Genomic DNA, 24,462 nt, shown 5'->3' on the forward strand with positions numbered 1-24,462 from the left:
TTATAAGGATGGTTAGCAGTAAGAAATATAGAGGCTAATGAGGAGCATCATGTCTGGTCTTTAATAAATGCTAGCTTGTTAGTTGAGATGAATATTTCCCTCCAAAAATGTATGAAATTATTGTTCCGGTTACACTTATTTAATCTATGGTTAAACATGACTTCATCAGCACTTAAACAAACATAATAATTAATTCAGTTACAAACGTGTTTATTTAGTTTCCACCCTCAGTAATCTGATCGCTGTTCTGTAGTCCAGCAGCGCGAGCTTTGTTTGGAGGCTCCATAACCCACGTGACAGCTCTTACAGCGAAGTCAACGGATGTCGCAACTCTGAGTTTATGAAGGGCTCTGGTCTATGCGTTTTACAATGCGGTCACGTGAACAGAGTGACTGCGCATGCTCTGTTGCTACTCAGTTGTTGTAGTTACCAGCAGGATTAACCGTCCTCGTTGGAACGATAGCTAGCTGTTAGCAGGCTCGGTGGCAGATAAAGTCCGGGTTCCGGTGGTGTGTGTTCATTATAAGGTACAGAAAACGGTTTTAGAGGACTGACTCTGGTTTATGTGGTCGTGTGCGCGTGTATGAGTAGCATTACACCCGCTAGCTGCTTTTCGAACCGCCAGCTTCTGTAGCTTCAGTTAGATGCACCTGGTGAGCTCGTGTTAATTTTCATGTGGAGGTTTTTATTGGTCCTTCTGGTTCCAGGAGGATTTCACCTGCAAGTCTGTCAGTCTTCATGTGGAGATGCCAGCTGTGGTCGGAGGGAGGAAGGAGACGGAGTCTTCCTCAGAAGATGAGCAAGAGTAAGTCCAGATCCCTCAATCAGAAACCTGGACCAGGGTCTTCAGTCAGAAACCTGGACCTGCTCATGTCCATGGGCCTTATTTCTAAAGCTGGCGTATGTAGAAAAACCAGTTCTAGTCAACTTTTAGGATTTATAAAAACAGTGGAACCTCCTTCCCCTTCAGGCTGCTGCTGGTGTCATGGTGGAGGGAGATTTTCTTGGTCCACTTTGGGCCCCTTAGTACCAACGTGGCCTGGTTTAACCAGCACAGCCTACCTGAGTATTGTTGCTGACCATGTCCATCCCTTTATGACCACAGTGGAGCATCTTCTGATGCTACTTCCAGCAGGATAATGCACCATGTCACAAAGCTCAGATCATCTCCACCTGCTTTCTAGAACATGACGATGAGTTCACTGGACTCCAACAGCCTCCACAGCCACCAGATCTCAGTCCAGTAGAGCAGCTTTGGGATGTGGTGGAACGGGAGATTCTCATCATGGATGCAGCCGACAAACCTGCAGCAACTGTGTGATGCTGTCATGTTAATATGTAGAAAACCTCTGAGGAAGGTTTCCACCACCTGCTTCATCTATCACACCAGGATTAAAAAGGTCCGACCCGGTACTAGAAGGTGGTCCTGATGAAGAGGACAACCCGGTACTAGAAGGTGGTCCTGATGAAGAGGACGACCCGGTACTAGAAGGTGGTCCTGATGAAGAGGACGACCCGGTACTAGAAGGTGGACCTGATGAAGAGGACGACCCAGTACTAGAAGGTGGACCTGATGAAGAGGACGACCCGGTACTAGAAGGTGGACCTGATGAAGAGGACGACCCGGTAGTAGAAGGTGGACCTGATGAAGAGGACTACCCGGTACTAGAAGGCGGTCCTGATGAAGAGGACGACCCGGTACTAGAAGGCGGTCCTGATGAAGAGGACGACCCGGTCCTGATGAAGAGGACGACCCGGTACTAGAAGGCGGTCCTGATGAAGAGGACGAGGCGGACCTGATGAAGAGCACGACCCGGTACTAGAAGGCGGTCCCGATGACGAGGACGACCCGGTACTAGAAGGCGGTCCCGATGAAGAGGATGACCCGGTACTAGAAGGCGGCCCCGATGAAGAGGACGACCCGGTACTAGAAGGCGGTCCCGATGACGAGGACTACCCGGTACTAGAAGGCGGTCCCGATGAAGAGGACGACCCGGTACTAGAAGGCGGACCCGATGAAGAGGACGACCCGGTACTAGAAGGGTACTAGAAGGCGGACCCGATGAAGAGGACGACCCGGTACTAGAAGGCGGTCCCGATGAAGAGGACTACCCGGTACTAGAAGGCGGACCCGATGAAGAGGACTACCCGGTACTAGAAGGCGGACCCGATGAAGAGGACTACCCGGTACTAGAAGGCGGACCCGATGAAGAGGACGACCCGGTACTAGAAGGCAGTTCCTGATGAAGAGGACGACCCGGTACTAGAAGGCAGTTCCTGATGAAGAGGTCAGGAGGGTTAAATTTTTGTTGGACAGATAATTGTGGAGGACCTGGACTTCAGGAGGACCAGAGGATCGTCAGCGTTTGTCTTCCAGCAGTGAACCGTCAGTTTTCTGGGACCAGAATTCCAACATTTTAACCTTCCTGGTGTGGGAGAAACCTGGTTTCTTTTCTACTCTGGGCTGGATTTTATTCACACAGAAATATAACAAAAACTGGATTTTATCATCTTAAAAACAGTCGTCCATTCCTCTCTCTGCCAGCAGTGAGGTGCTGATGCTTTTACTTCTAGTAGAACAGATGACTGTAACGCCTGCTCTCTGGTCTCTAACCTGCAGCTACTCCACAACTCAGCAGCAGAGTCCTGACGAGGACCACCAGGTCTAAAATCACTGCATTGGCTCTCCGTGTGTTTCAGGATGATTTTAAGCTTCTTTTACTGGTTTATAAATGTCTTCATGGTCTTGGACCTTCTCATATATCTGACCTTTTAAATTATGAGCCCTCGCAGACCCTGAGGTCCTCTGGTACCGGCCTCTTGGTTGTTCCCTAAAGTCAGAACCAGGACTGGTGAGGCCTCGGTCCACCACTACGGGCCTGGACTGGACCAGCCTGCCAGAGAACCTCAGGCTGCAGAGACTATACTTTACTTATTTAATTTATTTATTTCTATTAAATTTCCACTTGTTTATGTGGCTCCGTACAGTTTTTATGAACCCCTTTATTTCATTTTATTTTATTTTATCCTTTATCTCTATTTTTATTCTTGTAGGTCTTATCGGTTCTTGCTGTTTCTAAGTTTATTTAATCTTGTTTCTACTGTTTAACTCCAGTGTTTCTTCCTGGAGATCCTTCACACCGGTAGCTCTGCCTGCTCTGTCTGCAGGGTTGTTGCCATGGTAACTGCCCTTGTCTGGGGGCTGTGGTGTGGACCCCGGTCTGCCCTGGTCTGTTTCCTGTGGTGGCGCCCTCTGTGGTCATGGTGGGCTGGCTTCCAGTGGGACTGGATCCTAAGGTCCCGTTTCCTGGCAGCAGCATCAACCAGATGTTTTCATTCTGCTGGTGTTTTATACGTCATCCAGTTCAGAGACGGTAGCCGGGGATGGAGGTCATGCTGCTACAGAACGGGGTCTGGCCGGTAGGGGGAGGCTACATGGGCTGTAGAAATAAAATTTGATTTAAACTGCTGATTACACAGATTTTTTTTGGTTTTCCAGAAAGTTTTCTTTGTGATGCATGAGTGCAGAATTAATTCCCATATTAATGTCATCCAGGTCACCAAGTTGACACAGTGGTGGGTTTGCAGGAATATTCCGGTTAAACCACGCTGACAGGTGCGGACAGGTGTGCAGGACCAAAGGCACATTTATTTGTACAGCACAAAGTTCTTTACATAAAACATTACAGCAGGAAGCAAAGTGCAATAAAAACGATTAAAAGAAATAAAAACAGAAAGACAAAGCTTTGTTATCTGCAGTTATCTCACCCATCACTGTGAAATATATGCAAAATCAATCTTGCCTTCTCTGAGTGTCTGTAGGTTTGCACACTGACTGACCCTAATTTATAAGGCTCTCTTAAGCTTGAGTCCTTATTTGTGCACTTTACTGCAGAAAACAAGCAGCTGCTATGCCTTGCGATCTTGTTCTACACTTGTTTTATCTGTTCCACGAGTAAGGTCTGAATTTGGAAAAAGAGCATTTAGCTTTGCTGCCCCCACAGCATGGAACACTCTACAGGCCAAACTGAAACTTCTTGAAATTATTCCTCTTGGAGCTTTCCGCTCTATATTAAAGGACAGACAGAGTGAGACTATTGGACAGTGCCTGTGTTATAAATCTTAATTCATTGTCTGTTGTAAAATTGCTTGGATAGTACATGCACTCTATGTTGAAAATGCTATTGCTTTGGTGATATTGTATGTTTAATTTTGTTTTGTTTCTTTGTTTTGGTTCTCATACTGTTTTGTTTGTCTGTTTATGACGTGCTGCAGACCTCTTGGCCAGGTCACCCTTGTGAAAGAGATCATGATCTCAATGGGCTTTTTATCTGGTTAAATAAAGGTTTAAAAAAAAAAAAAAAGTAAATAAAATAGGTCAAATAGAAGAAATAAAGTTCCAGTGTGGGGAAAGAGTATTAAACATGATCCAACTTAAAGAACCAGATCCAGATCTGGACTGTAAATAAAAACTGGTTCCATGCAGCAGAGAGCAGGTGGGTCTTTAACCTGGATCTAAATGAACTGGGTAGATGTTAAACAGAAGAGGCCCCAGGATGGAACCTTGGGGAACTCCACATGTAATTCTTGTCTGCTCAGATGTAAAGTTACCTACTGACACTAAGTACTTTCTATTCTCTAAATAAGATTTAAACCGGTGCAGCACCAGAGAGGCCACCCAGTTCTCCAGTCGGGAGTAATATATTGTGGTTGACTGTATCAAATGCAGCACTGAGGTCCAGTAAGACTTAGACTGACATTTTTCCATCATCTATATTCAAACTTATGTCATTAATGACTTTGGTCAGAGCATCTCGGGGCTGTGGTGCTGTCTAAAACCTGACTGGAAGACATCGTAGCCGTTTTGTGTTAAAAAGTCGTTTAGTTGATGAAAAATGGCTTTTTATGATCTTACTGAGAAACAGAAGATTTGAGATCGGTCTGTAGTTCCTCATTTGTGTCTAGATTGTCTCTTTTTAGCAGAGGTTTGATTACAGCTGTTTTTAAAAGTTCTGAGAAGACGCCTGAAATTAAAGACCAGTTCACAATCTGGACCAGATCTGGCTCCAGAGTCTTTGAGACCTTTTTGAAGAAACCTGTGGGCAGGACGTCCAAGCAGCAAGAGGAGTTCAGCTGATGTAAGATGTCGCCCAGATCTTTGCTGTTAATGGATTAAACTGTGTCATGGTGGTTAAACTGGTTTTCATGGACCAGTATGTCTCCTGAACCTGCTACTGATGAACCTGCTGCTGGTCTGATATTCTGGATCTTGTCTGTGAAGAATTTGGTGAACTCATTGCAGCCTTGGTGGAATAAAGTTCAGGTTCTACTGACACAGGAGGGTTTGTTATCCTGTCCACAGCAGCCAATAAGACCCGAGTTTTATGACACTTTCTGCTAATAATGTCTCCATGGAGGTGATCACAGAACGTGTATAACTGAGCGGGAAGTTTAACCAGGTCTTCTCTTCAACACCTGCCCTGTCAGGGCTTCAGCCAATCAGCTTGCTGCTAGTTTTAATTAGTAGTGTCAAATGATCGCGTTAATTGTGATTAATTACAGTCGTATTTAGCGGGTTATGCTCTGTGTTCTGGCCGAGCTACGTTTTTCCAAACTGTCCAGATATTCTGGAACCTTCTAAAAAACAGGGATCATCTGGTCCTGGAAAACCATGGCTGGTTCAGTCCTGGTTCATGGTGCTGTTGAGGAGGTTGGGGGCAAATAAAGATCCTTCCTCTTGCCTCCACCAATGTCTCTGTTTCTGGAGGCTGGGTAGGGGCGGATGCGGCTCCTCTGGGTTCTGGTTGGTCTATCCTGGGAAAGAACTCCTCCTGGATCTCAGTCTGGGCACCGAGTGCAGAGGGATGATGGAGGAAGTAAAAAGTTGGAGGTGAACAGTTTCACTCCTGACTTGTTCACATTTAATACTTTTGCCTTAAAAAGAAGCTGCGTTGCCAAATCATGTAAAACTTGTTAATAAAAGCAGTTTGTTGTCAGCACATGTGGATATAAGCCAGTTATTCAGTGGCAGTAATCTACTGAATCTCTCCTCTTCTGATGGTCTAACAGTCCAGTAAAGTCCTGCTCCTGGTTCTCAACCTCAGATTGGTGCTGGGACACATCATGTGACCCTGTATGTAGAACCATGGTTCTCACATCTGGGTGATCAGCCACGGCTTCCAGAATCCTCTCCTGCAGGTCACTGATCATATCTTTAGGAAAGCAGAGGACTTTCCCCACATCTGCTGAACATCATTTACAGCAGAATCACCAATAATCAGAGTTTCAGGCCCAGCCTTCAGCTTTCCCCGCGGCCTTTTCCTTCCTGACCGGTTATCAGTCCTTACCTCGCAGTCCTGGGATAGATAGTCGTCCATAAAGATCCGAGTCCGCCGATAGCGGAGAAATCTGTTCTGTAGTTCCACATTCAGGTGCTGTGGAGGTTTGTTGTTAACCTTCCCAGTCTGGGTGTCCTGTTTCCTACCATGTAGAGGGTAGAAGAGGTGCTTTGTTTTGTAGGGAGTGGAGGCCAGTCGGTCTCAGACTGGAGGCCAGTTGGTCTCAGACTTCAGCTCGCTGCACCGGCCTGTGATACGTTGTCCTCCCTTTTCCAGAAGGCAGGGTTTACTTTCTGGCTTTGTACCAGTTCCAGGGAGGGTTGGTATCTGATGATTTACTGTAATTCACAGAGGCTGCCTCCTTCTTGGTAGTGTTATCTGTGCCTTTTAGCCGTCTGTTAGCTTGCTCCGCTGTTTTGAATCAATGACGAGGTCGTTTCATTTCCACATTGTCCATGTACTTCAATATTTACTTCAAAGCAGCAAACTTTCACCTCCAGCGCTGTTATCTTCTTAAACAGGTCTTGGTAGCCATCTGTGGAAATAGGGCATCTTGCTGCTCGTTAGCCTAGCGTTAGCACCTTTCCAAGCTACTTAGCTTTAGCTGAGTGCTACGTGCAGGCTTCAGCTGTGTGTAGGCCACATACACGGAGTGCTGAAGGTACAAGAGCTATGCAAGATGCTGTTTCTATTAAAATGCTTTAGTTCCAGAGGTTTATAGGTATTCAAAGACTACTGTGGGTGGGTTTGTAAGTACAAAAGAGGAAAAAATCTGCATAAAAATCAAGGAGCAGCAGCAAGCAAACAAAGCATGGAAGTAATTGTCATTTGTCTTAACAGTGTGAATGAGCAGATGTTTGTGACAGACCCATCCTGAACGTCCTGAACAGCGTTTGTCCTGTATAATGAGTTCTATGCAGAATAATGAATTGTAGTAGTTACATGTTTGAATTCGTAGTCATTTTAAAGTTACTTGATAAGTCAGCCTCCCATTTTGAAGTTGGGAGAGAGATTGAATTTTCTAGTTTAGATAATAAATGGTAAATGTACTTATGTAGCACTTTTCCAGTCAGCTTGACCATTCAAACCGCTTTACACTACCTGTCACATTCACCTCAGGCTCAGCCCGAAAGTGTGCCATGGGTTCCCCCTCCAGTGGGCTCACCACCTGCAGGAGGGGCCATAGGGGTCAGGTGCAGTGTGAGCTGGGCGGCTGCCAGAGGCTGGGACCCTGGCGGTCTGATCCTCGGCTGCAGAAGCTAGCTCTAGGGACGTGGAATGTCACCTCTCTGGCAAGGAAGGAGCCTGAGCTGATGCGTGAGGTTGAGCGGTTCCGGCTAGATATAGTTGGACTGACCTCGACGCATGGCTTGGGCTCTGGAACCACTGTCCTTGAGAGGAGCTGGACCCTCTTTCATTCTGGAGTTGCTCCCAGTGAGAGGCGCCGAGCAGGTGTGGGCATGCTCATTGCCCCCCGACTTGGTGCCTGTACGTTGGGGTTTACCCCGGTGGATGAAAGGGTAATAATAAATAATAATAATAATAATGGATTAGATTTATATAGCGCTTTTCAAGGCACCCAAAGCGCTTTACATTGTGTGAATCCATTATTCATCCACTCCTCACTCATACCTGTTGATGGTAAGCTACGTGTGTAGCCACAGCTGCCCTGGGGCAAGCTGACGGAAACGTGGCTGCCAGTCTGCGCCTACGGCCTCTCCGACCATCACCGAACATTCATCCACACATTCATACACCAGCGATGCCAACACTGGAGGCAAGGAGGGTTAAGTGTCTTGCCCAAGGACACAACGACAGATGACTGCGGGAGCGGGAATCGAACCGCCGACCTTCCGATCATTGGACGACCTGCTCTACCGCCTGAGCCACTGCCTCCCTCAGCCTTCGGGTGGGGGGACGGGTCCTGACTGTTGTTTGTGCTTATGCATCAAATAGCAGTTCAGAGTACCCTCCCTTTTTGGAGTCCTTGGAGAGGGTGTTGGAGAGCACTCCATCCGGGGACTTAATGCTCACGTGGGCAATGACAGCGAGACCTGGAGGGGCGTGATTGGGAGGAACGGCCCCCCTAATCTAAATCCGAGTGGTGTTTTGTTGTTGGACTTCAGTGCTCGTCATGGACTGTCCATAACGAACACCTTGTTCAGACATAAGAGTGTCCACATGTGCACTTGGCACCAGGACACTCTAGGCCGCAGTTCGATGATCGACTTTGTAGTCGTATCGTCTGACTTGCGGCCGCATGTTCTGGACACTCGGGTGAAGAGAGGGGTGGAGCTGTCAACTGATCACCACCTGATGGTGAGTTGGCTCAGATGGTGGGGGAGGATGCTGGTCAGGCCTGGTGGTTAAAAAGCTCCTTAGTGGCAGGGCCCTGGGGATGGATGAGGTCCGCCCAGAGTTCCTTAAGGCTCTGGATGCTGTAGGGCTGTCTTGGCTGACATGTTTCTGCAGCATCGCGTGGACATCGGGGACAGTTCCCCTGGACTGGCAGACTGGGGTGGTGGTCCCCCTCTTCAAAAAGGGTTAACCGGAGGGTGTGCTCCAGCTACAGGGGGATTACACTCCTCAGCCTCCCCGGTAAGGTCTATTCAGGGGTGCTGGAGAGGAGGGTCCGTCAGATAGTCGAACCTCGGATTGAGGAGGAGCAGTGTGGTTTTCATCCCGGTCATGGAACAGTGGACCAGCTCTACACCCTCTTCAGGGTCTTTGAGGGGACATGGGAGTTTGTTGAACCAGTCTACATGTGCTTTGTGGACTTGGAGAAGGCGTTTGACCGTGTTCCCCAGGCCTTAATTTACATATAAAGCGTGAAATGTAAATGTGCAAGGGTTTCTAAACGTTTAATTTAAGATATAAACAGAAACCATGTCAGTTTAAACTCAGACATATATTTTTTACTAGGAAGATGTGGGGCTCAGGATTGTGGAGTTTCTGTGTTGTATTTTTCCAGAAAGGGTGAACGGGTTGCCAGGTCCATGTGGCGTGTAAATAAACATCTGCGCTCCCCAAGGTGCAATGCATGTGTGTGTGTGTGTGTGCCGGCATTTTGAACATTTTACTTTGACTGGAGATGTTCTGCTTCCCGCTGCTGTAGTTACCTTCTACCCACATAGAAACATCATTCCTTGGCTGGGCTGCAGTTCCTGGACAGACTACTTTCACCTTCTCTGGGTTCCTGACAGGATAAATGGATCCATGGAGAACTTTCCATGTTGCTCCGACCCATCAGGAACAGCCGGGAGCTGCAGGTTTCTCTTCCTGGAGCTCAGCTTCGAGTAGTACCCTCCCTCATGGACCGGTTCTGTTCTGATCCAGTTTTCATGACCATATGTTTTGTTTCTCTAGCAGAGACCATCCCTGCATTAGATGGAGCGGCCTCAGCAGGACCATCCCAGTCCTCCTCTTCCTTCCTGAGGCCGTAGTCTCAAAGGACCGGAACATCTGCTGCGTTGGAGGTACCGTACAGAACCGTCTGATCATCCCGGAGGTTCGGTGGGATGGCTGACAGAACTTTGTCCTGTTTGGTTTGTCCAGAACGATATAATCTGGCCTTCAAGATCATCCGAACAGAGAGCTGCCTGGTGCGAGGAATTCTGACCAATCATGGATTCCACGAGGTAAAGTACACATCTGGTCCGGTCCGTGTCCTTAAGAACTGGGACTTAGACGTCCATCCCTCCGGGATTTCAGGCAGACTGGTCCGTGTCCTCAGAAAAGGTTGTGGTGGGATTTAGTGTTTTTAACGTTCATTTTCCTGGAAAAGCAACTATATATTATTCATTATAATAATAATAATAATTAATAAAATATAAATCAAGGTGATTCCTTACCTGTCTCTGGCCGAGGCGGAGGTAAGGACCCTAATGCAGGCTGACGAGGTGGGAGACAGACGGGTGCAGAATAAAGGTTTAATCACATGAACTAAAGACAAACCAGAGGACACACGATGGTAACAGGACACCAAGACTACACCACATAAAGACCCTGATGAACCGGGAGGGTATAACAGAAACCGAGAGGTATATACACAGAGGGCAACTAACAGGGAGCAGGACACAATGATGGATTAGATTTCTACAGCACTTTTCAAGGTAACCAAAGCGCTTCACATTGTATCCACGGAGCAGCTAATCTGAGCCTACAGCCTCTAATGTCCACACTGCAGCAAGGAAGGTGAAGTGTCTCGCCCAAGGACACAGTGACAAATTGACTGTGAGAGAGGGACTTAAACCTTCGGATCATTGGATGACCCACTCTGTCGCCTGAGCCGCTGCCCCCCAAATAAAACCAGATGATGAAAAGCAGCTAATGAACAGGAGGCAGAGAGCAGAACAGAATACATAGAGAGTGAACTAATACAGCATGACCTGACCAATGAAACGCCAGATGGGAGGTGGTCTCAGTAACAGCTGTGTTTCAGGTCCACCCCAACAGTAAGGACTTCAACCTGATGTGGACCGGCTCGCACCTGAAGCCCTACGTCCTGCACAGCCTCCAGGACTTCCAGAAGGTCAACCACTTCCCCAGGTAGCAGACAATCCATCCGTCCATCTGTCCATCCATCCATCCATCTATCCATCCATCCATCCATCCATCCATCCATCCATCTATCCATCCATCCATCTGTCCATCCATCCATCCATCATCCATTATCCATCCATCCATCTGTCCATCCATCCATCATCCATCTGTCCATCCATCCATCCATCTGTCCATCCGTCCATCTGTCCATCTATCTGTCCATCCATCCATCCATTCATCCATCCATCCATCCATCCATTCTCCATCCATCATCCATCACTCCATCCTTCATCCATCCATCATCCATCCATCCATCACTCCATCCATCATCCATCCATCCTTCATCCATCCATCCTTCCATCCATCTGTCCATCCATCCATCATCCATTCTCCATCCATCCTTCCATCCATCCATCATCTATCCATCCATCCATCTGTCCATCCATCCATCATCCATTCTCCATCCATCCTTCCATCCAGCCATCATCTATCCTTCCATCCATCTGTCCATCCATCCATCCATCTGTCCATCCATCCATCCATCTGTCCATCCATCCATCATCCATTCTCCATCCATCCTTCCATCCATCCATCCATCTGTCCATCCATCCATCATCCATTCTCCATCCATCCATCCATCCATCATCTATCCTTCCATCCATCTGTCATCCATCCATCATCCATTCTCCATCCATCCATCCTTCCATCCATCCATCCATCATCCATCCATCATATATTCTTCCATCCATCTATCCATCCATCCATCACTCCATCCATCCATCATCCATCCATTCATCACTCCATCCTTCATCCTTCCATCCATCATCCATCCATTATCCATCCATCCATCCATCTGTCCATCCATCCATCATCCATTCTCCATCCATCCATCCATCATCTATTCTTCCATCCATCCATCCATCCATCACTCTATCCATCCATCATCCATCCATCCATCACTCCATCCTTCATCCATCCATCCTTCCATCCATCATCCATCCATTATCCATCCATCCATCCATCTGTCCATCTGTCCATCCATCCATCATCCATCCATCCATCCATCCATCCATCATCTATTCTTCCATCCATCCATGCATCCATCATCCATCATCTATTCTTCCATCCATCCATCCATCCATCCATCATCTATTCTTCCATCCATCCATGCATCCATCATCCATCCATCCATCCATCCATCATCTATTCTTCCATCCATCCATGCATCCATCAGCCATCCAGCCATCTATTCATCTATCCATCCATCCATCCATCATCCATCCTTCCTTCCTTCCTTCCATTTTTAACGCGTCTTTCTCCTCGTTTCCAGGTCGTATGAGTTAACGAGGAAGGACCGTCTCTACAGGAACATCCAGAGGATGCAGCAGACTCATGGCTTCAGGAACTTCCACATTATTCCGCAGACCTTTGTTCTTCCCTCAGAGTTCCAGAGGTTCCAAAGTAAGAGTCCTGATGAGTCCTCTCAGTCCCGTCTTCGTCTCAGACTAACATCTCCTGTCACTCTCAGGTTGTGCTGCCAAGGACGGTGGTCCGTGGATCATTAAGCCCGTAGCGTCCTCCAGAGGACGAGGGATCTACCTGGTCAGCAACGTGAGTCAGAAGGGTTCCGTGATGCTGGGGTTCATGACTCAGACCAGCTGATTTTAACACACATTCAGTCCGTGAGGTTGATGAAGAGACTTGATAACATGACGCTTCACATGATGCGTTCAGATTCACCTTCCTGAGATGAACTGATGACCTTAAATGCAGCAGGAACCTGGTGTGGACGTTGTTTTTGCTAATATAATGTCAGACCATCAACGTAACAATCCCATGACACTACCAGCAGTAGTTATAAATCTTCATCATCCTCATTCTACCAGGTAAACTCTCATCTGGACACTGAAACTCTGGTAGAAGGTGGATTATGGATGATATGAGGCCAATAAAGAGACTAGGAGTCTCATTTCTAAAGCTGGCGTACAAAAACTGGCGTACCAGTTCTAGTCAACTCCTGGGATTTATAAAAATCCGACCTGGTGGGAGAACGTCCCTCCGTTCACGGCTGCGCCCACCCTGCCATACGCACAAAATCAGGAAACGGGAAACGGCGACAGAATAAAACCAGAGATGATGTGAGACGTTTATTCAGAATCAGATCTCACCTTTCACACCACGTTAGATTTTAAAGCTGTTTGTAAAAATTTATAAAAAGGCACATTCGATATTAACACTCCTAAAAGAGCACGCTCATAAAAATAATAAGTCGGGATGACAGGGGAGGAGATGTTGATCCATCCATCCATCCATCCGTCCATCCATCATCCATCCATCATCCATCCATCATCTATCCATCCATCATCTATCCATCATCCATCCATCCATCCGTCCATCCATCCATCATCCATCCATCATCTATCCATCCATCCATCATCCATCCATCCATCCGTCCATCCATCCATCCATCCATCCGTCCATCCATCCATCATCCATCCATCCATCCATCCATCCATCATCCATCCATCATCTATCCATCCATCCATCATCTATCCATCCATCCATCATCCGTCCATCCATCCATCCATCCATCCATCCATCATCCATCCATCATCTATCCATCCATCCATCCATCCATCATCCATCCATCATCTATCCATCCATCCATCCGTCCATCCATCCATCCGTCCATCCATCCATCCATCCATCCATCCATCATCCATCCATCCATCCATCATCCATCCATCCATCCATCAATCATAGGGACCATTCTGAGAGTCATTAGGAGGGACCAGAGGCCTGAACCAGGAAACTGGATTTTCTCTTATCCAGGTAACTTTAGGGGTAACCCAGGTACAACTAAGCTCATTTACTTATTACTGGATAAATCACTGTGGTAACTTACGCTGAACGGCTCACCTGTTCCAGATCACGTTCTGTTCTGGATCAGAGACCAACGAGCATAAAAGCTCCACTTCTTGAACAATCAGAAGATCCTTTTTAGAACTGAAGGGAACTGGATGGAAAATATAAAGGAAGGAAGGAAGTGAGGAAGCTCTGCCCCACATGTCTGGGCAGTAATGATCAGAGTGATGTCTCATTCGTTAATGTCCTGTCAGACGTGGTTTTCATACTGTGAAGAATAACGGTCTGAGAGTGCAGCACAACCGCGGTTTTTAGCCGGCTAACAGCACGCCTTAGCTTTAGCCCGCCTACCTCTGTTAGCTGGTTAGCTACCGTTAGCTCCGGGTTAGCTCGGTTAGCTTTTAGCTACAGGCAGCTCGGAGTTTGATGGATGTCAGTCATCCACCCCCACCTTCACAGTCCCCTTCTCAGCTCCACCTCTTTGTCCATTTTTGGATTTTCCGGGACTAACGACATGTGTGTAGCTACCTAGATGGCGACGGTGGGAACGCCCAATGAGCTTCGCTTTTGCTCTTCAGAAACCTACGGAGGCTCCGCCCATCTTTTATATACAGTCTATGACTGATCTAGATGGAAAGCCTTGGGTTGAATAGGCGAGTTGATAACCAGCTTCATAGTACCACTGATCAGGATCCTGAATGGGTTAAAGCAGAATAATACTCGCGCGGCGTCTGCTTGCGGTCGGTTACGGTGTAGCTGACTCTGGTGGGTGCTCTCGAGCGTAGGGGGAACGCGACATTTTATTTTTATGTTGCAGTTTCTCCTCCTAACCTGAAGGTGGCAGCAGGGGTGGTATTGGCCGGTAAACTGACCAGGTTGGAGTTCTTTTGATGGTTCTCTTCAGTTCGGTGGTTTTTCCTGTTTTAAAACAACAATGGTGGCCAGTATGGTTCAGTGTCTTTATTAGCTTGTTGAAGAAAATGAAGAAATAATTCGATCAGCTTTATTCATTGGGTGGTGTTTTTAAAAATGGTGGTTACCACACAAATTCAGATATCCAGAAACTCGTAATCCCTAACTGACCAATCACAAGGGATTACATCTGCAGAACCATCTGCGTAGCAGGGGTGCACGTCAGGTCTGGAAGAGGTGCGGGTCGAGCCTACAGCGGCGACGCGGACGCCACGTGACTAAAAATCTGCCTTAAGTCCACCAGGTAATGGAGAGATATCTGGGTTTGTTAGTCCAGCTCCTGGTTCAGCTCGTGGTTTATCCTGATGTTACTGTGGTTGTGGTGTCCTCACAACACGTGGCTATGAAGCTAGACAGCAAACAAAGCAAACAAAGAAGAAGGTCTCCACACAAGGCTGTTCCTGATTTCATCAAAGATCTTTTAAGTACTTTTATATTTCTTGTTGTTACAGACAGGGAAAAACAAATTTCTGATACACACTTCTTACTAGCACACTCAAGTTGGTTAGCCTAGCTTAAACTATTGTACATTACACTGGCACATTTTAAACAACCAAAATACCTTTGACACACAGGTAAGTGTTTTCTGAACACATTAATACACAAAGACAGTTTCCCAGGGCGCAGGCGTGTTAGGGTACATTTAGCTTGTTTATGAGCCTCATTGTTCTATGGTACTCGCTCACTTAGCTCACTAAGCTCACTTAGCTCCACGTACAATATGCCACAGATTGTTGTGATGCAGATGTCTCACTCTGATTAGATTTGAACATTTGAACTGTTTCTAGCATGAAATTACTTGTGCCATTTATTAACTAAGGACTCTTTTGTTTCTTATTTATGCAAATTACTCACAAAAAGCTGAATTCAGTCTTTGACCAAAAGGCATCCAGTGATGTTTTCCAAGCCTCATGGCGTCCTGTCCTCTCTGTCCTGCAGCCCAGTCAGGTGTCGGTGGATGAAAACATCCTGGTGTCTCGGTACATCAACGACCCCCTGCTGATCGACGGTGAGGAATCCCAGCTTGGTAAAGACCAGTTCTCTCGCCACCTCTCACTGCTGTTGTTGTTGTTTACAGAGTTCAAATTCGATGTGCGTCTGTACGTGCTTGTGACGTCATTCGATCCGCTCCTCATCTACGTGTACGAGGAAGGCCTGGCCAGGTGAGTCCTGCAGGTGGGCCTGCTTCGTGGTCCCAGACTTACCTGGTAGAAACCAGAGGCCTGAACCAGGAAACTGGATTTTCTCTCATCCTGGTAACTTTGGGGTTAACTTAGGGTCTTCTTTCCTATGTAGCTGGTTCACTTCTTTCCGGTTAAATCACCGTGGTGACTTACGCTAAACGGCTAACCTGCTCTGGATCAGGTTCTGTTCTGGATCAGAGACCAAGTATAAAGCCATAAATCATATAAAGTATAAACCAATCAGATTGGCTGGAAAATGCCCCACCCATTCCTAGAAGATCCCATCCAGGGTGGAGGTGGATGGTGAGAGGAAGCTAGGCGAGGAGGAGTTTTAGGGACAGATGAAGAAATTAAGCCTGGTCTCTGAGAGCTGTGAAGGATGTTTCTGTCCTGGTTCTGGACCTGGTCCCGTTTAGCTCCTGCAGGGCTGGACTGAGTTAATGAGTTAATAATAGCTCTCACACATGGCAGACCTGCAGAACCAGGAGTTTATGGAAGCACAACCATGTCGTCACGGTGAGGAATTAATATTCCATCACAAACACTGACATGAGGGCGGAGCCTCCAAAGATCTGGATGGAGACTAGAAGCTCTGAGAATGTCCACCTCCACCGGACATTTTAGTTTATTTATTTATCCATTTATTGGCCAATGATTGAGGAAATTATTATTGAGTTAGAAGCTCTAATGGCAGAATGACCCTGTCTCCTCATAGTAAAAACATCTTGGATCTAGGCGGTGATCCGCATCACCCCCAAAATCTAATCACCATCATCTTTATTCCATTTCTGACATTTCCTGAAAATCTAACCAAAATCTGTCCTCACCTTTTTGAGTTACGCTGCTAACAGAAGACAAATGTACCTATACGCCGCCAAAAGCTTTACCTCTGTCTTCGTGGTTATAAATAAAAAGTGAGAAAGCTCTGCCCGAAACGTCCATGCTGTAATACAGTGGAAGGGATCAGAGTGATGTCCGTTTATGTTGTCCAATTAATTAATAATGTATAATCAAACTAATGTTCACATTAACAGAGCCAGTGTTCCTTCCTGGCTGTTGCTACGGAAACAGTGCTGCTTCTTGCCTGGATGATATGTTTAATCCTTAATGTGAAGAATAACGGTCTGATCCTCCATGGTGGACTCGCTGCTCTGCAGGGTTTCTCCATGTCTGCGATTGGTCAGATGCTGCTGACTCTGCCCCTTTTATCTGAACACGCTCTGATCCAGATGGAAAGGCCTGGGTTGATAACCAGCTGCGTAGGATGTTTTATCCTGAGAAAGTCTTTGATTATCCTGGTTGTTCTGGAGAAATGGAGGAGACCAGAACACACACATTCCATCATCATTTCCTGGATCATTCCATTATCATTTCCTGGATCATTCCATCATCATTTCCTGGATCATTCCATTATCATTTCCTGGATCATTCCATCATCATTTCCTGGATCATTCCATTATCATTTCCTGGATCATTCCATTATCATTTCCTGGATCATTCCATTATCATTGCCTGCATCATTCCATCATCATTCCCTGGATCATTCCATCATCATTTCCTGGATCATTCCATTACCATTTCCTGGATCATTCCATTATCATTTCCTGGATCATTCCATCATCATTTCCTGGATCATTCCATTATCATTTCCTGGATCATTCCATTATCATTGCCTGCATCATTCCATTATCGTTCCCTGGATCATTCCCTAGATCATTCCATTATCATTGCCTGCATCATTCCATTATCATTCCCTGGATCATTCCCTAGATCATTCCATTATCATTGCCTGCATCATCCCATTATCGTTCCCTGGATCATTCCATTATCATTTCCTGGATCATTCCATTATCATTTCCTGGATCATTCCATTATCATTGCCTGCATCATTCCATCATCGTTCCCTGAATCATTCCATCATCATTCCCTGGATCATTCCATTACCATTTCCTGGATCATTCCATTATCATTTCCTGGATCATTCCATCATCATTTCCTGGATCATTCCATTATCATTACCTGCATTATTCCATCATCGTTCCCTCGATCATTCCATTATCATTTCCTGGATCATTCCATTATCATTGCCTGCATCATTCCATCATCATTCCCTGAATCATTCCATCATCATTCCCTGGATCATTCCATTACCATTTCCTGGATCATTCCATTATCATTTCCTGGATCATTCCATCATCATTTCCTGGATCATTCCATTATCATTACCTGCATTATTCCATCATCGTTCCCTCGATCATTCCATTATCATTTCCTGGATCATTCCATTATCATTGCCTGCATCATTCCATCATCGTTCCCTGGATCATTCCATTATCATTTCCTGGATCATTCCATTATCATTGCGTGCATCATTCCATTATCATTCCCTGGATCATTCCCTAGATCATTCCATTATCATTGCCTGCATCATCCCATTATCATTCCCTGGCTCATTCCATTACCATTTCCTGGATCATTCCATTATCATTGCCTGCATCATTCCATTATCATTCCCTGGATCATTCCCTAGATCATTCCCTAGATCATTCCATTATCATTGCCTGCATCATTCCATTATCATTCCCTGGATCATTCCCTAGATCATTCCATTATCATTGCCTGCATCATTCCATCATCATTTCCTGGATCATTCCATTATCATTTTCTGGATCATTCCATTATCATTGCCTGCATCATTCCATTATCATTCTCTGGATCATTCCATTACCATTTCCTGTATCATTCCAGTATCATTGCCTGCATCATTCCATTATCATTCCCTGGATCATTCCCTAGATCATTCCCTAGATCATTCCATTATCATTGCCTGCATCATTCCATTATCATTCCCTGGATCATTCCCTAGATCATTCCATTATCATTGCCTGCATCATTCCATCATCATTCCCTTGATCATTCCATCATCATTCCCTGGATCATTCCATTATCATTCCTTGGATAATTCCATCATTCCCTGCATCATTCCATCATTCCTCGAAGCATTTCCTGCATCATTCCAGCATCATTCCCTGCATCATACCATCGTTCTCTGCATCATTCCGTCATTCCCTGAATCATTCCCTGAATCATTCCATCATTCTCTGCATCATTCCATTATCATTCCTTGGATAATTCCATCATTCCCTGAATCATTACAATCATCATTCCCTGCATCATTCCAGCATCATTTCCTGGATCATTCCATTATCATTCCCTGCGTCATTCCATCATCACTCCCTTGATCATTCCCTGCATCATTCCATCATCATTCCCTACATCATTCCATCCTTCCTCGAAGCATTTCCTGCATCATTCCAGCATCATTCCCTGCATCATACCATCGTTCTCTGCATCATTCCGTCATTCCCTGCATCTTTCCCTGAATCATTCCATCATTCTCTGCATCATTCCATTATCATTCCCTGGATAATTCCATCATTCCCTGAATCATTACAATCATCATTCCCTGCATCATTCCAGCATCATTCCTTAGATCATTCCATTATCTTTCCCTGCATCATTCCATTATCATTCCCTGGATAATTCCATCATTCCCTGAATCATTACAATCATCATTCCATCATCATTCCCTGAATCATTCCACTCATCATTCCCTGCATCATTCCATCATCATTCCCTGGATCATTCCATCATTCTCTGCATCATTCCAGCATCATTCCCTGAATCATTCCATTATCATGCCCTGCATCATTCAATCATTCTCTGCATCATTCCCTGGATCATTCCATTGTCATTCCCTGTATCATTCCATCATCATTCCCTGGATCATTCCATCATTCCCTGAATCATTCCAATCATCATTCCCTGCATCATTCCATCATCATTCCCTGCATCATTCCAGCATCATTCCCTGCATCATTCCAGCATCATTTCCTGCATCATTCCCTGGATCATTCCATTATCATGCCCTGCATCATTCAGTCATTCTCTGCATCATTCCCTGGATCATTCCATTGTCATTCCCTGTATCATTCCATCATCATTCCATCATCATTCCCTGGATCATTCCATCATTCCCTGAATCATTCCCTGCATCATTCCATCATCATTCCCTGGATCATTCCAGCATCATTTCCTGCATCATTCCCTGGATCATTCCATTATCATGCCCTGCATCATTCAGTCATTCTCTGCATCATTCCCTGGATCATTCCATTGTCATTCCCTGTATCATTCCATCATCATTCCCTGGATCATTCCATCATTCCCTGAATCATTCTAATCATCATTCCCTGCATCATTCCATCATCATTCCCTGGATCATTCCAGCATAATTCCCTGCATCATTCCAGCATCATTTCCTGCATCATTCCCTGGATCATTCCATTATCATGCCCTGCATCATTCAGTCATTCTCTGCATCATTCCCTGGATCATTCCATTGTCATTCCCTGTATCATTCCATCATTCCCTGAATCATTCCAATCATCATTCCCTGCATCATTCCATCATCATTCCCTGGATCATTCCAGCATCATTTCCTGCATCATTCCCTGGATCATTCCATTATCATGCCCTGCATCATTCAGTCATTCTCTGCATCATTCCCTGGATCATTCCATTGTCATTCCCTGTATCATTCCATCATCATTCCATCATCATTCCCTGGATCATTCCATCATTCCCTGAATCATTCCAATCATCATTCCCTGTATCATTCCATCATCATTCCCTGGATCATTCCAGCATCATTTCCTGCATCATTCCCTGGATCATTCCATTATCATGCCCTGCACCATTCAATCATTCTCTGCATCATTCCATCATTCCTTGGATCATTCCATTATCATTCCCTGCATCATTCCATCATCATTCCCTGGATCATTCTATCATTCCCTGCATCATTCAATGATCATTTCCTGCATCATTCCCTGGATCATTACATTATCATTCCCTGCATCATTCCATCATTCCCTGGATCATTCGAGCATCATTCCCTAAATCATTCCATCATCATTCCCTGCATCATTCCAGCATCATTTCCTGCATCATTCCCTGGATCATTCCATTATCATGCCCTGCATCATTCAGTCATTCTCTGCATCATTCCATCATTCCCTGGATCATTCCATTATCATTCCCTGCATCATTCCATCATTTCCTGCATCATTCAAGGATCATTCCCTGGATCATTCCGTCATTCCCTGCATCATTCCATCCTCATTCCCGAGATCATTCCAGTATTGTGGTTAGCTCAGTAGGCAGGTCATCCGTCTCCCATGCGGAAAACCATAGCTCGAATACCAGGGAACGAATATTAACACCTACAAAGCAAAACCCTCAATGCTGCTGCCTGAACTCTGTAAGTCACTTTGGAGAAAAGCGACTGGTAAAATGAATGTGATGATGTGATGCATCATTCTCAGCATAATTCCCAGGATCATTTAAGTATCATCTCCAGAAATATTCTTTATAATATTCCATCATCATTCAGCATAATTCTCTCATCATGGTGCAGGGAATACTGGGAATGGTGTTGGGAATGAATGTGGAATATTGTTGTCCGTCTGCAGGTTTGCTACGGTTAAATACGACCAGACTTCTACCAACATCAAGAACACCTTCATGCATCTGACCAACTACAGTCTGAATAAGAAGAGCCGGGACTACGTCAGGTGAGCCTCAGGTGAGCTCTGGAGGTGGAGCCTGAATCCCGCTGACTGGATTTCTGTCCTTTTAGCTGTGACGACCCTGAAGTGGAGGATTATGGGAACAAATGGAGCATGAGTGCAGTGCTGAGGTATCTGAAGCAGGAAGGGAAAGACACCAACGGTGAGTCAGACCTTCGTCTTTCAGGATCAGATCTTTGGTTCTTCCAGACTGGAAATGTGGGAATTTTCCATCCTCTGCGTTCCAGTGCTGATGAGGAAGGTGGAGGACGTCATCATAAAAGCCGTGCTGAGCGTCGAGCAGCAGATCGCTGCAGCCTGCAGGACCTCCATTCCTCACAGGAACAACTGCTTCGGTAATTATTCTAATCAGAGATGAACCAACTACACTGTCCACATGAATCTCTAGTCACTTCACTTCAGCTTTATTTATACAGAACTAGTTCACAACACGGTCATTTTAGATATTAATTCAGTCCAATTCATTTTAACCGTGTTCATATAAACCAGTTCAAAACAATATTAAGCTAGCTAAGGAAGACCTCCATCAGAACCAAAACCAGGACGGAAAACCTCCACCAGAACCAGAACCAGGACGGAAAACCTCCACCAGAACCAGGAAGGAAAACCTTCATCAGAACCAGAACCAGGAAGGAAAACCTCCACAAGAACCAGAACCAGGAAGGAAAACCTCCAGTAGAACCAGAACCAGGAAGGAAAACCTCCACCAGAACAAGAACCAGGAAGGAAAACCTCCATCAGAACCAGAAAGGAAAGCCTCCATCAGAACTACAACCAGGAAGGAAAACCTCCATCAGAACTAGAACCAGGAAGGAAAACCTCCATCAGGACAAGGAAGGAAAACCTCCATCAGAACCAGGAAGGAAAACCTCCATCAGAACCAGAAAGGAAAGCCTCCATCAGAACTACAACCAGGAAGTAAAACCTCCATCAGAACTAGAACCAGGAAGGAAAACCTCCATCAGGACCAGGAAGGAAAACCTCCATCAGAACCAGGAAGGAAAACCTCCATCAGAACTACAACCAGGAAGGAAAACCTCCATCAGAACTAGAACCAGGAAGGAAAACCTCCATCAGGACCAGAACTGGGAAGGAAAATCTCCATCAGAACTAGAACCAGGAAGGAAAGCCTCCATCAGGACCAGGAAGGAAAACCTCCATCAGAACCAGAACCGGGAAGAAAAACCTCCATCAGTACCAGAACCGAGAAGGAAAATCTCCACCAGAATTAGAACCAGGAAGGAAAACTTCCATCAGGACCAGGAAGTAAAATCTCCATCAGAACCAGAACCAGGAAGGAAAACCTCCACCAGAACTAGAACCAGGAAGGAAAACCTCCATCAGAACCAGGAAGGAAAACCTCCACCAGAACTAGAACCAGGAAGGAAAACGTCCACCAGAACCAGGAAGGAAACCTCCACCAGAACTAGAACCAGGAAGGAAAACCTCCATCAGAACTAGAACCAGGAAGGAAAACCTCCACCAAAACTAGAACCAGGAAGGAAAACTTCCATCACGACCAGGAAGGAAAATCTCCATCAGAACCAGAACCGGGAAGAAAAACCTCCACCAGAACTAGAACCAGGAAGGAAAACTTCCATCAGGATCAGGAAGGAAAACCTCCATCAGAACTAGAACCAGGAAGGAAAACCTCCATCAGAACCAGGAAGGAAAACCTCCACCAGAACTAGAACCAGGAAGGAAAACCTCCATCAGAACTAGAACCAGGAAGGAAAACTTCCATCAGGATCAGGAAGGAAAACCTCCATCAGAACTAGAACCAGGAAGGAAAACCTCCATCAGGATCAGAACCAGGAAGGAAAATCTCCACCAGAACTAGAACCAGGAAGGAAAACCTCCACCAGAACTAGAACAAGGAAGGAAAACTTCCATCAGGACCAGGAAGGAAAACCTCCATCAGAACTAGAACCAGGAAGGAAAACCTCCATCAGAACCAGAACCAGGAAGGAAAACCTCCAGTAGAACTAGAACCAGGAAGGAAAACCTCCATCAGAACTAGAACCAGGAAGGAAAACCTCCATCAGGACCAGAACCAGGAAGGAAAACCTCCATCAGAACTAATACCAGGAGGAAAACCTCCATCAGGACCAGGAAGGAAAACCTCCATCAGAACCAGAACCAGGAAGGAAAACCTCCATCAGAACTAGAACCGGGAAGGAAAATCTCCACCAGAATTAGAACCAGGAAGGAAAACTTCCATCAGGACCAGGAAGGAAAATCTCCATCACAACCAGAACCGGGAAGAAAAACCTCCACCAGAACTAGAACCAGGAAGGAAAACTTCCATCAGGATCAGGAAGGAAAACCTCCATCAGAACTAGAACCAGGAAGGAAAACCTCCATCAGAACCAGAACCGGGATAGAAAACCTCCATCAGGACCAGGAAGGAAAACCTCCATCAGAACTAGAACCAGGAAGGAAAACCTCCATCAGGACCAGAACCAGGAAGGAAAACCTCCACCAGAACTAGAACCGGGAAGGAAAACCTCCATCAGAACTAGAACCAGGAAGGAAAACCTCCATCAGAACTAATACCAGGAAGGAAAACTTCCAACAGGATCAGGAAGGAAAACCTCCATCAGAACTAGAACCAGGAAGGAAAACCTCCATCAGAACCAGAACCAGGAAGGAAAACCTCCACCAGAACTAGAACCAGGAAGGAAAACCTCCATCAGAACTAGAACCAGGAAGGAAAACCTCCATCAGGACCAGAACCGGGAAGGAAAACCTCCATCAGAACTAATACCAGGAAGGAAAACCTCCATCAGAACCAGAACCAGGAAGGAAAACCTCCATCAGGACCAGAACCGGGAAGGAAAATCTCCACCAGAATTAGAACAAGGAAGGAAAACTTCCATCAGGACCAGAAAGGAAAATCTCCATCAGAAC

The 24,462-nt window shown here is 45.8% G+C and overlaps 1 protein-coding gene across 6 annotated transcripts in view; it reads left to right on the forward strand.

The window, feature by feature from the left end:
* The first annotated feature begins 214 nt into the window (after positions 1 to 214).
* The window catches only part of LOC121650713 (tubulin polyglutamylase TTLL5-like), a 51,697-nt gene continuing 27,449 nt past the window's right edge, over positions 215 to 24,462 (forward strand). For 2 of the 6 annotated variants that reach the window (XM_042002392.1, XM_042002394.1), the window contains exons 1-12: positions 216 to 527; positions 708 to 805; positions 9,705 to 9,814; positions 9,894 to 9,976; positions 10,780 to 10,886; positions 12,211 to 12,341; positions 12,409 to 12,491; positions 15,657 to 15,726; positions 15,796 to 15,880; positions 21,436 to 21,537; positions 21,603 to 21,694; positions 21,780 to 21,887. In XM_042002392.1, the coding sequence (XP_041858326.1) occupies positions 747 to 805; positions 9,705 to 9,814; positions 9,894 to 9,976; positions 10,780 to 10,886; positions 12,211 to 12,341; positions 12,409 to 12,491; positions 15,657 to 15,726; positions 15,796 to 15,880; positions 21,436 to 21,537; positions 21,603 to 21,694; positions 21,780 to 21,887 (1,030 nt within the window). In that variant the 5' untranslated portion in view covers positions 216 to 527; positions 708 to 746. Of the gene's footprint in view, positions 528 to 707; positions 806 to 9,704; positions 9,815 to 9,893; positions 9,977 to 10,779; positions 10,887 to 12,210; positions 12,342 to 12,408; positions 12,492 to 15,656; positions 15,727 to 15,795; positions 15,881 to 21,435; positions 21,538 to 21,602; positions 21,695 to 21,779; positions 21,888 to 24,462 lie in introns of those variants that run through there. The other 4 variants (XM_042002395.1, XM_042002393.1, XM_042002396.1 and 1 more) reach the window with 4 other exon arrangements.

The sequence above is a fragment of the Melanotaenia boesemani genome, chromosome 12 (assembly GCF_017639745.1).
Source record: "Melanotaenia boesemani isolate fMelBoe1 chromosome 12, fMelBoe1.pri, whole genome shotgun sequence".
Lineage (NCBI taxonomy): Eukaryota > Metazoa > Chordata > Actinopteri > Atheriniformes > Melanotaeniidae > Melanotaenia > Melanotaenia boesemani.